A 17,637-nucleotide genomic window follows, 5' to 3' on the forward strand; every position below is an offset into this window, starting at 1 on the left:
TCAGACATTTGACACATACTAGCTGTGTGACCCTGGGCAAGTCACTTAATCCCCATTGCCCCTCAAAAAAAAAAAAAAGAAGATCCCATTTTATAGATAAAGGCACCTACTAGGCTAAGACAGGTTAAGTAGGTTGCCCAGGGTTACACAGTTAGTAAATGTCTTAGGTGAGGTTTGATCCCAGTGTTTTCCTGACTCCAAGACCATGTATATGTTGAACCACTACACAGGATATAATCTTTTTTCCCAAAAAATCCTTCTGATCCTGACAATCCCATGGTTAAAATCCAGGGCTTGCCTCTTTAAATCATTTTGAAGTAAATATCCTCCAGGAAATCAAGGGTCTTCTCTCTCCGGGAGAGCTTGGAGGTCATAAGTCCTGTATGCATTCTTCCTGCTTCATCAGGATATCCTGCAATTTCACTTCAGACTCTGCGGATGAGCCCTGACCATTGTGTTTCCCAAGTCTGTGGAGGGGAGGGTCAGCAGAGCTCAAAGCAGCTGCACCAAGCAGAGGAAAAAGTAACTATGGAAACATGTGTTATCAGCATCCTCCATGTATTTCCTCACCTCCTCCAGCCCAACCCCTTGAGAGCCAAGCTCCTTCCCACCCAAACCCCCAAACTTAGAACCTCATCCGCAGGATTGGGATGGCATCTGATCCCTTAATTCAAGTGACTTTGGGTTCACTGTTTTGCCCTAAGGTTCAGCCAGTCTAGAGCCGGGTAAGCAGCAGACAGCCTAAAGGCAGGAGGCCCAGTCTCAGTAGATGGAGTCTTTGATTAGCTGTCCCTTGGGTTCTCCCTGTCTAGGTTTGTTGACCCTGCTGCAGTTTGTGACCCTGAGCTGCATTTCTTCATCCGAAGCTCTCATTGCTCCGTCGATGGTGCCCCGGGTCAAACCTAGCTACAATTTTGGCCGGACTTTCCTGGGACTTGACAAATGCAACGCCTGCATCGGGACATCCATTTGTAAGAAGTTCTTTAAAGAAGAAATCAGGTCAGAAATTCAGTCAAATAATTCTGAAAGGAAAAATAAAAACCTATTCCCAAGCCCTTTGCTAAAGACAAAGCAGTATGGGATTTGTGGGCTAGAGTTGTTTTAATCATCCTAGCAATAGTTTGGAAAATGGGGGGAACCGGGCCAGATTTCAGCACTCAATATGACATTTAAAGTTGGGGGAAGAGGGAGGTTTAAGCAGAGATTTAAACATTTCCTTTCTATAAATAGGCCTGCCTTGGACAGCTATAACACTGCTTTGTATAGCCCAGTAGCTGAGCTCACAGCAGAATTACTTTCTAATGCCAGAAAGTTTCCTATTGAGATGTGGCCCATAACAGTGAGAAGACCTAGTCAATGTTAAGTCTCATACAGACAGGGCACTCACTGCTTAGAAACAGATGGACGGTTCCAGCAGGGGTGTAACCTCAGAAGGTGTTCTGCAACGTGTAAGCTCCCTGAAGTGTATGGTTCAATTTCTTCCCCAGATAATTGACCTGAGGTTTTTAAAAATTCTTTCCTTTCTTTCCTACAATTAAGGTTAGCTGCCTCTAGTTGATGCTGGACAAAAATATGGACCTAAAGCTTGGGTTTCCCCTTTAAGGAGACCTAAGTTACCATCAAAAATCAGTTTCTACACATGCCTGTAAATAAAGTGTGCAGACAGACTAGCACACAGTCCTGACTGGTCCATCTCTAACCAGATTTAGAAGGCTATTGGTGACAATGGGAATAACTGAGAAATTGCTAGATGATCTTTTTGCCTCCAACTCCTGGCAATTACCTGGCACATACTAGGCACTTAAATAATAGTTCTTATTGATTGATTATTTTAAAAGAAATGACTTTCTGTAAACGTGGTGTAGTAGAGAGTCCAGGATTTAAAATTGGAGGACATGGATTCATCAATCAATCAACACATATGTGTTAGTCATTGGGCATACAAGGACGAAAACTAGAAAGATCCTTACTCATAGTGAGTTATAGCCTAAAGGCAGAGTCAACCTATAAAGTATATGTAGCATAAATATAAAATTAATAAATATGTATAAATGTATACACACAGAGTATTTAAATAGAAAGTTCTTCTAGCTTTCCTTCTCTGGATTTCCTCATCTTGAAAATGAGATCTTTAAAGTCTCTTCTAGATTTGCCATTCTGATTCTGTATCATCTAAAATGTTCCTGGAGGCTGATAGAATCTATCCAAATTTGACAGATATGTATAACATGCACATATGAGAGACAGAGGCATGCTGGTAAATATTTAACAACCGGCTCTAAGGAAGGGGAGTACTTTTCAGTTTATCTGGATTAACATTTTCTCCATCCCTTTCCTAAGTCTAGGCAATTAATGGTCACATAATGAATAAAACAAGAAATCAATGGTAGAAATCAATTTGTAGCATCTGCTGATTTCTGACTTGTAAACACTTACTCACACTGCAAACTTTAACAATAGGCTCTCCCTTAGCTACTTCAGACTGGTTCCAGCACACCCCTAAATAGGTGTATTTGGGAAGAAAGGAGTGTTTTAGTGCTACTTCTTGCTATACTATAACATTTCAGAGAACCAGGACTAGATATTCCTCATATTGAAAGCAGGCACTGGAGACCTTGGCATTGACTTCCCTACGTACATTCATTTAACCTTCCCAAATCCTCCTGTGTAGAAGCATCTTTTTAAAAATTATTTTTAAAATAATATTCCCCCAATTACATGTTAAAATAATTTTAACAATTCATTTTTAGTTTTGTGTTCCAAATTTTGACCTTATCTTGGTATACAATGTGAGATGTTAGTTTATACCTAGTTTTTGCCATACTATTTTCCAGTTTTCCCAGCAGTTTTTGTCAAATAATGAGTTTTTGTCCCAAAATCTTAGATCTTTGGGTTTATCGTATACTAGATTACTATGGTCATTTACTACAATGTATTGTGTACTTAATCTATTCCATGATCCACCAGTCTATTTCTTAGCCAGTACTAGATTATTTTGATAATTACCACTTTTTAGTACACTTTGAGATCTGGTATAGATAGACCTGTGTAGAAATATCTTAAACTACTTTCCTCTGAGCTCAGAATAAATGTCTTACCATACCAGGTGCAAAGGTGAGGCATTGTTCCCTCTTCCTCACTCTCAGTCTGTACCACACTACTTTGTAGTCTCAGCTCTTTTTGTCTAGACAGAGGCCAAGAGCCAATAAGAGCCAAGCAGAACTCAGTACTCAGCAGCAGGTATTAGACAGAGACAGCATTATACAATGGAAGAAATCCTGGTTGTACTATCGTGAAGTTCACAAGATAGTAGATTTAGAGCAAGAAGGGTTCTTAGAAGTTATCTAATTCCTTCATTTTAGGTCTAAAAGGTTAAGTGATTGATTTGACCAGTCACTCACAGTGGGTAATAAAAGGGAAAGTCAGAAGTCAAGCTAAGATCTTCTTACTCCAAATCCAGTCCTCTCTCCATTGGACCATACTGTCTCTCTCATCTCTGGACATTAGTTTCCTCATTTGTGGAGTAGACAAGCCTCCAAAATCTCCTACACCTCTAAACCTATGCTCCTAATATAACCTTCAAACCTCCTGCATTCAACTCAACCACAGGGTTACCCTCCACAGAAGTGGGGGCAAAAACAACTATAAGTTTCTGTGTCTTCATGTGCTAAAGAGAGACTTGCTATAACATGCCCTCAGGGAGGTCGGGATGGGTGAGTGCCCAAAATATTTCCTTTTTTTTTTTATTTTAAAAACTTCATTAAATATTTCCCAATTACATGTAGGAGAATTTTTAACAATCTTTTTTTTTTTTAATTTTGAGTTCCAAATTCTTTCCTTCCTCCCTCATTGAGAAGGCAAGCACTTCAATTTTAATTATACATGCAAGGTCATACCAAATTATACCTGTATTAGCCATGACGCAAAAGAAAACATAAGCAAAATAAAGCAATAAAATTAAAGGCTTTTTTTTTTTGGCAGGGCAATGGGGGTTAAGTGACTTGCCCAGGGTCACACAGCTAGTAAGTGTTAAGTGTCTGAGGCCAGATTTGAACTCAGGTACTCCTGAATCCAGGGCCAGCGTTTTAACCACTGCGCCATCTGGCTCCCCCAAAGACTTTTTAAAGTATGCTTTAATTTCCATTCAGGGTTCATCAGTTCTCTCTCTGTAGTTCTCAAAATATTTTCTAGAATTTAGTGATGGAAATGACCTTAAAGATCATCTGCTTCAACATCTTGGTTTTTGTTTGTTTGTTTGTTTTTAAATACTGATGAGCCCAGATAGGTTGTGACATGTCCAAGGTCACACAGGTAGTAAGTCATGAGTATTTGAACTTAGGTCCTCTGACTGCCAATCCAGTTCTCTTCCCACTATATGACACTGCCTCTCTCTGTACTTTCTAATCCTAGACTTTGAGCAAATCATTTCATCTCTTCAGCCTCACCTTCTTCATCTAAAATGAGGGAGACTAGATTAGATCAGGAGATCTCAAACTTTTTGGTCTCAGGATCCCTTTACATTTGTAGCCCTAAGAACCTTTGTTTATGTGAATTATATCTATTGACATTTACTATATTAAAATTTAAAACTGATAGATTTTAAAATATTTAGTAATTTATTTACAAATAAGAACAACAAACATGTTCATATAAAGAACTTAATGAAAAATAATATTTTCCTAAATAAAAAATTAGAGAATGATATTTTTACATGTTTTACATATTTATATATTGTTTTAACCTATTTTTGCAAATCTCTTTAATTTCTGGTTTAACAAAAGATATCTTGTTTCCCATATCTGTTTCTGTATTGAATCTGTTGTAATACATTGTTTCGGTTTGGTTTGGCCTCCCAAAGATATGTAGTCAGAAAAGGATTACATCTTAGTATTATTATAAAAATAGTTTTGACCTCACAGACCCCCTAAAAGGGTCTCTGGGACCCCCAGGGGTCCGTGGACCGTACTTTGAGTATCTCTATCCCCTCCAGCTTAATTTAACATTTTAACATTCTAGGGTTCTGTGACCAGTGTCCTAAAATCCATTCAAGATAGGGTAATTTGTTTCTATCATCCTCTTTCCTCTTCCAGTTCCTGGTGTCCCATTTAGGGACCTACCTATCAACACAGACACCTCTACCCTTCCCCCCTCCCCCACTTCAAAAAGCTCAAGATTTCAAGCAAATGAAGAATAACCCTTCTTCACAGAGGTGTGTCTGGAGATGAAGGACCTTATTGATTAGAGGAGGAAGGGACTTTAACAATTCTCTAGGCCATTTTACGGAAAAGGAAGCCAGGGTCAAAAGAGGTGATTTTATTTGTCCAAGGTTTCACAGCTGGAGAGAGGAAGTCAGGATGCGATCCAACTCCTCTAGCTTCAAATTCAGAGGCAACCAGATAAAGTTTTCATTCTACCCTGTCCCCTCTTCTTTTCATCTTCCTCTTTCCCTTAATTTATCTGATTTGGGGTAGAGCTTACATTAATCTAGGATTAATCCTGCCGTTTAGAGCATCCAACTTCCAGACTAATGTGATGGTAGACAAACCTCTTCATCTCTATCTGTAAAGCTAAAGTGTGGGGGGCGGGATTCAAGTAGCTATTCCCTCCTGTCCCTTCTAGCTCTCTCACTGTGCAACTCTCTAAAGGGATAATGATGTCCCTCCCCTTTCCCTGCCACCCCAATTCCCATACCTCTTCATTCCATTGGCCGACCCTAAAAAGGTATTTCTTTTTTGCAGGTTTGACAACTGGCTTGCCTCCCACCTCAAACTTCCTCCTGATTATTTCTCCACTTACCCTGCAAACTACTCAGATGATACCAAAAGCTGGCGCCCAGTGGAGATTTCCAGGTTAATAAGTAAATACCAAAATGAACTTTCTGATAGGAGAATCTGTGCATCAGCTTCTGGTTCAAAGAACTGCAGCATTGAGAGAGTCCTGAGGAAAACAGAGAGAGTCCAAAAGTGGCTGAAGGCCAAACGCCTCACTCCAGACCTGGTGCAGGTAATGAACTGTCTCTTATAGATGCACAGTACATGCCAACTACAGTACATGTGAACATTCAAAACACATGAACATGCATTCTCTCTCTCTTCTGTGACTCTGTCTCCGTCTCTGTCTCTTTCTCTCTGTCTCTCTGTCTCTCCCCTCCTTCTCCCTCTCATTCTCTTTCTCTTTCTGTCTCTCTCTCCCCTCCCTAACTTAGGAGACATTGGTTCTGTCCTTGACTACCATTATTAATCTATCAGCCTCTGAGAGGCAACTCTACATGGTACAATAGATAAAGTGTTCTGCACAGAGTCAGGAAGACCTGAGTTCAAACCCTACCTCAGATTCTTAATGTCAAGTCACTTAACCTCTGCTTGCTTCAATTTCTGCAACTATAAATAAAATGGAGATGATAATAGCACTTATCTCCCAGGGTTGTTGTGAGGATCAAATGAGATGATATTACAAAAAGCACTTAGTACAATGGCTAGCACACAGTAAGTACTATATGAATGCTAGTTATAATCATTTTTATTATTCTGTGTATCCAAGGCAGTGGATTATGGAAAGACCCCAAAAGGAGGAGGGTAATCAACCAATGAGAGGGTGGGAAGATCCCACAATCTCCAGTATTCTCCCCATTAAGGAAGACTACCTGGAGGTTTCCCAAGGACATTCAGAGAGGGGTGAAATTTTTTTAAAAATGTTAATGGTTTTTAACATCTTATATTTACATTCACCCAGCACTTTTATACATTTTTAACTTGTTATATTTACATTTAGCCGGCACTTTTCACTCTTTCATCAGCAGAAACAACTGAATTTAACACCTAGTTAACAAGACTAATTAAACTAGAAAACTACCAGATGGTCTGATTGAGTTTCTGCTGGCCTGCCCCCACTGCCCACCTTGGCCATTCATTCCTACCTCCAAGTCTCCCCAGCAATGTTCTTTTTTTTTTTTTTTTTTGGTGAGGCAATTGGGGTTAAGTGACTTGCCCAGGGTCACACAGCTAGTAAGTGTTAAGTGTCTGAGGCCGGATTTGAACTCAGGTACTCCTGATTCCAGGACCGGTGCTCTAATAACTGCACCACCTAGCTGCCCTGAAGATAAACTTCTTATGCTGTTTCCTTGGGCACCAGAATTGCTAGATACAGCTCTGGGTACTGCTTTAACTCATGCTAATTGTCTTGGGTGAAAAGGTATCCAGACTCAGAGCTAGAGCCTTTCTCTTCATCAAAACTTACCTGTTCTGTTCCATTCCCCAGGGGACTACCTAGCTAAAGTGGAAAAACTAATTCATACAAATGGCTATCAATTAATTTATATGCCACTCTTTTGAGAGACAGACAGACACAGAGAGACAGAGAGAGAGCTTGTATGTAGATAAATAAATATCTGTATGTATATATCTGGTTATACATAGATATATCTAGGTAGATATAAATATATTCACATATAAATATCTATCTATCTATCTATCTATCTATCTATCTATCTATCTTTGTACATATAGATATGTATGTGTATACCCATACTCACACACACATATATGGTCCTTTAATAAATACTCCAAATCAATAGTTCTCAAACTTCGTAGCTTCAGGACCTCTTCATACTCCTAAAAACTGAGGATTCCCCCTCCCCAAAGAGCTTTTGTTTATGTGGCTTGTCTCTCAATATTTACCACATTAGAAATTAAAATGTATTATTATTACTATTATAATAAAAATATTTTTGACCCCACAGATCCCATGAAAGGGTGTTGAGGGCTCCCAAGTATACTTTAAGAACTGCTACCCTAAATTAACAGAATACATTTGGGTGGGAAATTCAAAAGCTAGGGAATTGTCTTGAGACAAGAGAGACCTTCCCCCCAATCACACCATGTAGCTGGCTGCTGGTATGGGGTCCTAGGGATCCTCTCCAGCAAGCTCCAGGGAGACTCTGAGGTTGTTCTGCCTTATGTCTTCCTGAGTCACATTTTCTTAGCTCCACAGAAATGTGTTGGCCCCCAGATCCAGGCCTTTTTCTCCAGGGTATGCAAGGATCCAGGTGCTTTGCTCAGTATTCCATCTCTAGAGGACTGGTAAGAATGCCCAGGCAGAGGATAGAGGAGAAAAAAAAACACAAGAGAATGAAAGGAAGCCGCTGGGAGGAGGGCTAGGACATACATAACCATGCAGCCCCTGAAACAAGCAGGGCCGTGACTGTCAATTCTGCTGATAAATAAATAAAGCTAACTTGGAAGAAAGCTTCCATCCTCCTCCTCAGAGGCCCAGTCTGACTTAGGGAGACTGCCTTCTGGCCTTTGCCAGGAAGGGTAGAGTACTGTTTTGTTTTGTTTTGTTTTTTAAACCAAGGATGGCTTTCTTTCAAGTGAATGGGACACGTGCCCACCTTCTGAGCCAGAAGCAAAATACAGCAAGGGTGACTGCCAAGGAGAGGAAGGGACCAGGAACTAAAATCAAGGATAGGAGAAAAAAACAAACAAACAAGATGAAACCTTATTTTAAGGGTGCTAGTAAAAACAGGCAACGTTCCCCTTCCCCTATCACCACCACTGCTACTTCTGACAGGGCTATGTCATAATGACTGAACATACTGGAGAAAGAAATGCTAACCAACACCCACAACTGAAGCTTAGTCCAGAGTGTGTGATGTGTCTTCTTGGAAAACCATTTTAAAAAAGAAGACTTCCTCTCCAGTGATCACAACTGCAAAGGGTTCTTGACCCCACCCACCAATGATCAGGCAGAGGAAGGAATATTTATTCATCATGTTTTCCTCTCCCTTCCCCTAAACTACATGACGCTGTACCCAGACTTCTTTCCTCCAACACTGACAGCTTCTTGGCACCCACAAGATGGCAGTGTGGAGTTTTTCCAAGGTTTACACCAGAGATGTCAACATTTCTGTTTCCCACATCACGTTTTTTTTTAAGTGGATGGAATATGGAAAATAATGAAATTAACCAGAAAGTACATTGGTTGTTTAGTTCAAATATGAGTTTATGAGCAAATATTATGATGTTTAGATATAACTAGTAAACAAATTACTCTTCATTCATTGGGGGGAGAGGGAAGTGGGGTTGGGAAGGGAGGTCCCTAGGATTTTGTGGATCAAAGGGACTCCCTTAGAAATTTTTTTGTGTTCCTTGCTGATCTGCTACTCATCCAGCAACTAATAGTTTTAGAAAGCCTTAGGAAGTTGCCTGGAGCACTGAGATGTTAAGTGACTTGCCTCAGGTCACAGTACGAGTTAAGTTTCAGAGGCAGAAATCTAACCCAGATCTTCTTGAGTCCAAAGCTGACCATCTATCCATTGGGTTGAGCTCCCTCTCTCCTTCATTTTTATTTGTTCCCAATTTCAGTTTGTTTTTCATAAAATAATGAGTTTGACAGGCAGCATTGCCTAGTGGATAGAGATCTAGCCTTGGAGTCAGGAAGACCTGGAGTTAAATCCTGCATCTAATACACGCTAGCTCATTGACCAAGGACAAGTCCCTTCTTAACACTCAGGGTGCCCAGGCGATTCTCTAAGTCTCTTTAGAAATTATAGAGGAGGGGCAGCTAGGTGGCACAATGGATAGAGCACCAGCCCTGGAGTCAGGAGGACCTGGGTTCAAATCCGACCTCAGACACTTGACACTTATTAGCTGTGTGACCCTGGGCAAGTCACTTAACCCCAATTGCCTCAGCAAAAAAAAAAAAAAATTACAGAGGAATCCAGAGTCCCCTTTTAAAATACTAGGCATTTCAAAAGACCATTTTATCCTTTAACAAAAGGATAGGGAAGTATCTTAAGGATTGCTGGGGTTTTTTTTGTCATTTTTCAAACTCCTCTCACATGTAGGAGAAAGATGAAATGGTCCTGTCAGTGGAAAGGAGTAGTTGAAAACAGCTAAAACATTGTTTCAGAAATCATGTTTGGCAAAATTCTCTCTTGATCAAATCATTTATTCTAGGCAGAAACATTGCTCATAAAACAGAGCTATGATGAAAATTCCTTAAGGGTGCAACTGTAAAGTTATGCTACAGGTTTTTGACATGAGGCTTGTGGAATGAGGCTCATTGCTTTGTAGTCCCCTCTCATACACACAACAATTTAATTTCTACTGGGAATCACAGCATTTTTTTAGAGCTGAAACTATTGAAAGCCTTCCCTTGGTCAGTGTTCATTGGAAGAGGTTTCTCTAAAGGGGTCAAAAGTGTTGCCTATTTGTTTTATCTTTCAGGACACAAAATCATAGGAATTAGAGCTCATCTAGCTCCTAAAATTGATGCCTAAATTATACTTGATAGAGTTTTAGAAAAGAAAGAAGACAATGAAAGTCTTTGAGAATTTGAAGAGGGCAGGTAGGGAGAGAGAAGGGGGTGAAGAGAAGCCTAAAAGGAAGACAGAATAAGACATTACTTGATCTGTTATTTTCCTCATAATAACAACAGCTTATATTGATAGAGAGCTTTATGTTTTACAAAACACTTTCCATGCAGCTACTCTTGTAGGTAGTGCAAGTATTCTTTCCATTTGATAAAGAAACTAAAATTGAGAGGTTTAAAAGACTTATAATCACACATCCCAAGTCTCTTGTCTCCCCAGCCAGTGTTCTCCCACACAACAATAACAATGCTTTCAGTACAATTAGCTCTTCTCTCAAAATGCTTTACATATTACTTGATTATTTAAACTTTCCTTTGGGTAGGTAGGAAGTGAATCCATTTATCCCAGCCTGAAATAGTGTGGAGGAAGAACTGGGTTCATATCCCATCTCCGGCATGTACTGTGAGACCATAGGCAAGTCACAATCTCTCTATCACTCAAGTAACTCTTCAAGACTAGAAGTTCCCGTTGCCTATTCTGTGAATAAGTCAACAGGTACAAAGGGGTTATGGACTAAATAAAAGTTACCTGCTTAAGGTCATGGCCATTCTATTCAAGGGCCATATTTGGATCTCTTTTTATCTTTTTTAAAAATTTATGGAATAAGACAATCATTTCTACAACAAAGTACGATAAAAAAGATGATTGTACATGAAACAGAAAATCTAATGCACAATTTGCTATTCCTTTCAAATACACAACAAAATTATCATGTACTTTTTTTTCTTTTTTTTCCTTCCCTCCCCTCTCCACTGCCCTAGAGATGGCTACTGTTAGACACAAACAGGTATGTGTATATGTGTGTATACATATATATACGTACATATATGTAAAATTATTCTATAAATATTTCTATTTATCAGTTCTTTCTCTGAATGCAGATAGTGTCTTTCTTCATGTCCTTTATAGTTAATTTGGGTATTTATAAAAGACAAAATTTAATTTGGGTATTTATAAAAGACACAATTCGCTCAAAGTTATTCTTAAAACAGTATTGCTGTTTCTATATACAATGTTCTCTTAGTCCTGCTGATTTCATTCCTTGTTATTTCCTGCAAGTTTTTCCATGTTTTTCTAACAACATTGAGTTCATCATTTTTTATAGCACAATGATATTCCATCACAATTGTATACCACAACTTGTTCAGCCATTCCCCAATTGAAATTGGGCATATCCCCAATTTCTAATTTTTTGTCACCACAAAGAGAGCTGCTTTAAACATTTTAGAACATATAGGTTATTTTTCTTTTTTCCTAATCATCTTTGGAAATAGACCAAGTAGTGGTATTGCTGGGTCAAAGGGTATAGGTAGCTTAATAACTCTTTGGGCATAATTCCAGATTGCTTTTCAAAATTATTGGACCATTTTACAATTCCACCAACAATGAATTAGTGTCCCAATTTTTCTACATCCTCTCCAATATTTGTCACTTTCCCTTCTATAATTTTAGTCAATCTGGTCAGTATAAAATGATATCTCAAGGTTGTTTTAATCTGCATTTTTCTAATAAATAATGATTAAGAGCATTTTATATGACTATAAATTGTTTTGATTTCTCCATTGGAAAACTGCCAGTTCATATCCTTTGACCATTTATCAATTGGGTAATGACTTGTATTCTTATAGATTCAACAAAGTTCTTTATACATTTTAGATAGGAGACCTTGATCTGATGAACTGTATATAAATTTTCTGTTTTCCTTTTAATCTTAGCTATATTTGTTTTATTCGTACAAAAAATGTTTAATTTAATGTAATCAAAATTATCCATTTTACTCCTAATTTTCCTCTCTACCTCTTGATTATTCATGTTGTTCACCTTTCCTATTCATAAGTTGTTCACCTTTTCATAAGCCTGATATGTTCCAGCTTCTTACAATTTTCTTATAAAATTTCTCTTTATATCTAGGTCTTGTATCCATTTTGACCTTATCTTGGTAAATGGTGTGAGATATTAGTCCATGGACAGTTTCTGCCATACTGCTTTCCAGTTTTCCCAAAAATTTTAACCAGATAATGAATTCTTATCCCCATATCTTAAGTCTTTACAATGGTCAGATACAAGGTTGTTTCTTTGCTGCTGTAAGTTGTATGTCTACTCTCTTTTACTGATCTACTTTTCTCTTTCTTAGCCAATACCAGATAGTTTTGGTAGTTACTGCCTTGTAATACATTTCAAGATATGGTACTATTTATCCTACTTCCTTTATACCTTTTTTTTTTCACCATTTCCTTTGATATTAATTAACTTTTTGTTTTTCCAAATTAATTTTATTATTTTTTCTAATTAAGTAAAATATTTTTATAATTTAAATGGGATGGCATTGAATATATAAATTAGTTTAGGTAAAATTGTCATTTTTATTTTACTGGCCCTGCCTACCCATGAATAGTTGATATCTCTTCAATTATTTGTATAATTTTGTTTATATAGTTCCTGGGTTTGCTTTGGCAGTTGTACTCCCAGATATTTTATGCTATCTAAAGTTATTTCAAATGGGGTATTTTTTTTTACTATCTCTTCTTGCTGAGTGTGTGTGTGTGTGTGTGTGTGTATGTGTGTGTGATATTCAGGAATACTGCTGATTTATGTGGATTTACTTTCTATCCTGCTACTTTGCTAAAATTAATTGTTTCAACTAACTTTTAGTTGTCTCTGAGATTTTCCAAAAATATCATCATATTTTCTGCAAAAGAGATAGTTTTATCACCTCCTTCCATTTTCTGATTCCTTCCATTTCTTTTTTTTTTCTTATTGCTATTGCTAAAATTTCCAATACAATATTGAATAATAGTGGTGACAATGGACAGTCTTGTTTCACACCTGATCTTACTGGGAAGACCTCCAGTTAATTCCCATTATAAATAATGCTTGTTGATGAGTTTAGATAAATGCTTTTTTAAAAATCAATTTAAGGAAAAATCCTTTTATGAGTGCTAAACTTTATCAAAAGCTTTTTCTACATCTATTGATATAATCATATGATTTTAAATTTTTATAATTGATGTAATCAATTATGTTAATAGTTTTCCTTATGTTAAAATATCCCTGCATTCCTGATATAAATCCCACTTGATCATAATATATATATATATTTTTGTAATATATAGCTGTAATCTTTTATCTGGTATTTTACTTAGGACTTTTGCATCCATATTCATTAATGAAACTGGTCTATAGTTTTCTCTAATCCATATTTGGATTCTGAAACTATTTCAAGAAAGACACAAATGATGTGAATGATCCTGAATGACCTATTTATATCTCTCCCAGGAAGCATGTGAAAAACCTAAACATTTCCACCATTCACCAAACTCCCTTGCATTAAGGCATTGCCTCTAGAATCAATCAACGAGCATTTATTAAGTACCTACTATGTGTCAGGTACTGGGCTAGGCACGGGGATACAAATATGTTGTTGACATGCCAATAGCTACTTGTGTTAGACTAATAAAATTAAGTCATTAACCCTACTAACTTCACAAGTTGTGTTGTATGTGCCTTAAAACATTGAATAAACACAAGCTATTGTTATTATCACTATTCATTGGAGATTAGTTCCCCAGGTTACTTAGCAACAACCATCCTTGTTAGATAAATGAGGCAGTTCTGAAGTAGCTGGGAGCATTGGACCAGACAATCAAGAAATCCTAGGTTCTAATCCAGCCTCAGATACTTCCTAGCATCTGAGCCTTAGCTTTCTCATCTATCTATACTAAGGGGATAATAGCTCCTACCTCAGAGGATGATTATCAAGATCAAATGAGACAATGTATATAATAATATGCCTTACAGATCTTATAGTACTAAGTAAATGTAAACTATTATTACTGTTATATAGGACAGTTAGGTGGCTCAATGGATAGAGTGTCAGGCTAGAGTCAGGAAGACATCTTCCTGAGTTCAAATCTGGTCTCAGATACCTACTAGCCAGATGACCCTGGGCAAGTCACTTAACCCTGCTTGCCTCAGTTCCTCATGTGTAAAATGAGCTGGAGAAGAAAATGACAAACCATTCATGGGGTCACAAAGAGTTGGACATAACTGAAGATAACTGAAAAATTACTTTTATAAAAGAGACTGGGGCCATGAAGAAGTAAAACCTAGGAAAGGTATGTTCTGTGTGGAAAGGAGGGAAAGATCTAAACATGGGTTGCTATCTAGTGAAATTACACCTGAACTGGGTACCAAAGTGTGAAATCCTGGGAAATCATGAGAAGCATGTGGAGACCACTGAAGAATATCTAAAATAATAATTATTATTATAACTAGCATTTTATAGCCTTTTAGGGATTGCAAAGGGCTTTACAAATATTATCTCACTTTATCCTCACAAGAACCCTGAGAGGTAAATACTAATGAGTCACAGAGAGTGACTTGCCTAGGGTTACACAGCTAATAAGTGGCTAAGGCTGTATTTGAACTCAGATCTTCCTGATTCCAGACTCAGAGCCCTATCCACTATGTCATCTAACTGCTTTCTAAATGCATAAGGTAAAACACCAAAAGGGACAAAGTGTCCCCAGATAATTTGTTTAATAATTTTTTCCTAGTCCTTTTCCCTGCCCTCCTCTTTAGGGCTTGTTAACCACCATGATAGATAAATACCCTAAGTCAGTTACCTCAGCCACTGGGCTCCAAAATCTGGACATTTTTCTGCACTTTGTGGTTTTCAAGTCTCATGCATTTCACAATGGAGTTAATTCCTTAATCAAGTACTTTTATGAGTATGGCACTAAGAAGAATAAGGCATCATCCAAAAGGAATTATAGGATCTACAGTTAGAGGAGATTTTAAAGATCTTTCCTATCTGCTCTGACCCTTTTATTTTACAAAAAAGGGAACCGAGACCCAAGGAGGGGTAGTCTGAAGTTGTACAGGCAGAAAGTAGCAAAACCAAGATTATGGTCAAGGTGGGTGGATGAGAAAGACAGTCAATGCATTAAGGAAGCACAGAAATGATGGCGGGTGAATTCCCAGGATGTTTCAGGTATGGATAAATACTGACTTTTTGTTGTTGAAGGCAGAGACCCTGCAGAGTATTTTTCCAACTTTGGGGGAGTGGCACATGAAAAGAACTCTCAGTCTGTTAAATGATTATTTTTTCCTACAACCAGCAAAATGTTTCTTCCTGCTCAGCCTTAAGAATGATGAAGTCTACAGAGTGCACATATATCAGCCTCATATTTTTATTTTGTCCTCTGATTTCAGTATGCTTATTATTCTGGATTGGGAAGCTACATGACTTGTTCGACTAGCTGCTAGTTAGATACAGAATTTCAAGCTGTTTCATTTTCTGTTTTTTGGACATTCATTATTACTAGCTCAGTATAATCTCCACTTTCCCTCCCTAGGGTACCATCCATATGTTCTGAATTGGATGCTCTATGGCTCTCACTTTTGGTTGGTCGGTTCCTTCCCTTCTCAAGGGACATATTCTTTTTTTCCCCTTTTATTCCTTCAACTCAGGGGACCAAATTCAGTCTGTGTTCATTTTCCTGAAGCCCATCTACAATTACTTATTCTCTTTTCTTCCCTGTGGATAAGGATCCTGGCTCCATGAGAAAGCCGCCAACATTGTATTATCCACAACCTCACTAACATTTCCCCATCTATTATGTAGTAAAATGGAATCCAACAGCTATCCAGGAAGTGTGATGATTTGGCACATATCTGTTTCCTTTCCTTATCCTGCCAAACAGCATTAATTTCTCAGAAGCAATTTTTTGCATCCTAGATTTTTTCCCCTTGCCCCCACCCCACCCATACTGTTCAAAGTTCTTTTTGAGAATGATTAGTTGGTGTGGTTTTTTTCTTATAACTGGAATTTAATAATTAGACTCTTTCTTTAATGGCCCCCATATGATATTCTCATCCTGTGACCTTTTCCAGATGTATCCAGTTCCAACTCAATGAATTTTTGTTAAGGACAGTACATTGTGCTAGACCATTGAGATTCAAAGGCAAAAACAAAAACTTCTTTTCTTCAAAGAATTTGTGTTTTACTGGGAAGATACACTGGGTACACTTACAAAGGAATTTGATGAGGGAAAGAATACTAGTAACTGGGACACTCAAGAGATGGCACATGCTCTTGGAATTGAAGGAAAAGTAAGGAATCTAAGAGGCAGCTTCCTTCAAGTTCTAGCTAAAATCTCACCTTCTAGAAGACAACTTTCCAGATTCCCCTCAATGCTACTGCCTTCCCTTTGTTGATGATCTGCATTTTACCTTGTATGTAGCTTGTTTGCATGTTGTCTCAGTTTCCTCATCTGCAAAATAACATTTGTATTATTTTACTCAGAGGGTTGTTAGGAGGGTCAAAGAAATAACATCTGTAGTGTTTCACAACCTTAAAATGCTATATATAAGTGTTAGCTATACTTCTTGCTGGGCAGCTAGTGGCGCCATAGGGCACGGAGTGCCTGTCCTGAAGTCAGGAAGACTCATTTTCCTGAGTTCAAATCTGGCTTTGGTCCCTTACTAGCTGTGTAACCCTGGGCAAAGTCACTTAATCCTTTTTGCCTTAGCTTCCTCATCTCTAAAATGAGCTGGAGAAGGAAATGGTAAACTACTCCAGTATCTCTGACAAGAAAACTTTAAATGAAGAGTTGGGTACGACTGAAACAACAGAACAAGAAAGTCTGTTCATATATCTCTCTGATGATATTCTTTATGCCACTGAGTAATTTTTCATTGGTAACATGTTGTAGACTACTCACATCTACCATATACTTTCCTCTTGCCTTTAGTTCTTTAATTCCTGTGATATTTCACAATCCATAGCCATCTCTTAACACCATTGTTGTAAACATCCACATATTTAACATTTAGATAGTGCCTTTTATATACCAGGCATTGTGCTAAGCACTTTACAAATATTATCTCACTTGATCCTCACAACAATGCTGGGAGGTGGGTACTACTTCATTTTACAGATGAGGAAACTGAGACAGACAGCATTTAAGTGACTTGACCAGGATCGCACAGCTAGGAAATATCTGAGGCTATATTTGAACTCGGGACTTACTGACTCCGGGTCCAGTGCTCTATGCACTGGGAAGACAGGCCTTTGTTTCTGGGAGAAGTTTGGTATCACTAATAAAACTGCCTGGATCTTGGAGTTGGGAAATCCATTGTGCTCTGCATTCATGGCATATCCCCCAGGGTGGTGAGTTTGTTGCCCTGTTAATCTCAATTAAAGATGCTTTATCCTTCAACTCATGGTTTTGATTTAAATCAGGACTTGACAGCCCTAAGGC

At 38.1% G+C, this 17,637-nt stretch overlaps 1 protein-coding gene across 1 annotated transcript in view; it reads left to right on the forward strand.

Moving 5' to 3' along the window:
• Positions 1–625: 625 nt before the first annotated feature.
• DIPK2B (divergent protein kinase domain 2B) overlaps positions 626–17,637 on the forward strand; it is a 52,941-nt gene continuing 35,929 nt past the window's right edge. Inside the window, 2 exon segments of the mRNA XM_043997207.1 lie at positions 626–999; positions 5,739–6,003. Of these exon segments, the coding sequence (XP_043853142.1) occupies positions 770–999; positions 5,739–6,003 (495 nt within the window). The 5' untranslated portion in view covers positions 626–769.

This window comes from Dromiciops gliroides, chromosome 3 (genome assembly GCF_019393635.1).
Source record: "Dromiciops gliroides isolate mDroGli1 chromosome 3, mDroGli1.pri, whole genome shotgun sequence".
NCBI lineage: Eukaryota > Metazoa > Chordata > Mammalia > Microbiotheria > Microbiotheriidae > Dromiciops > Dromiciops gliroides.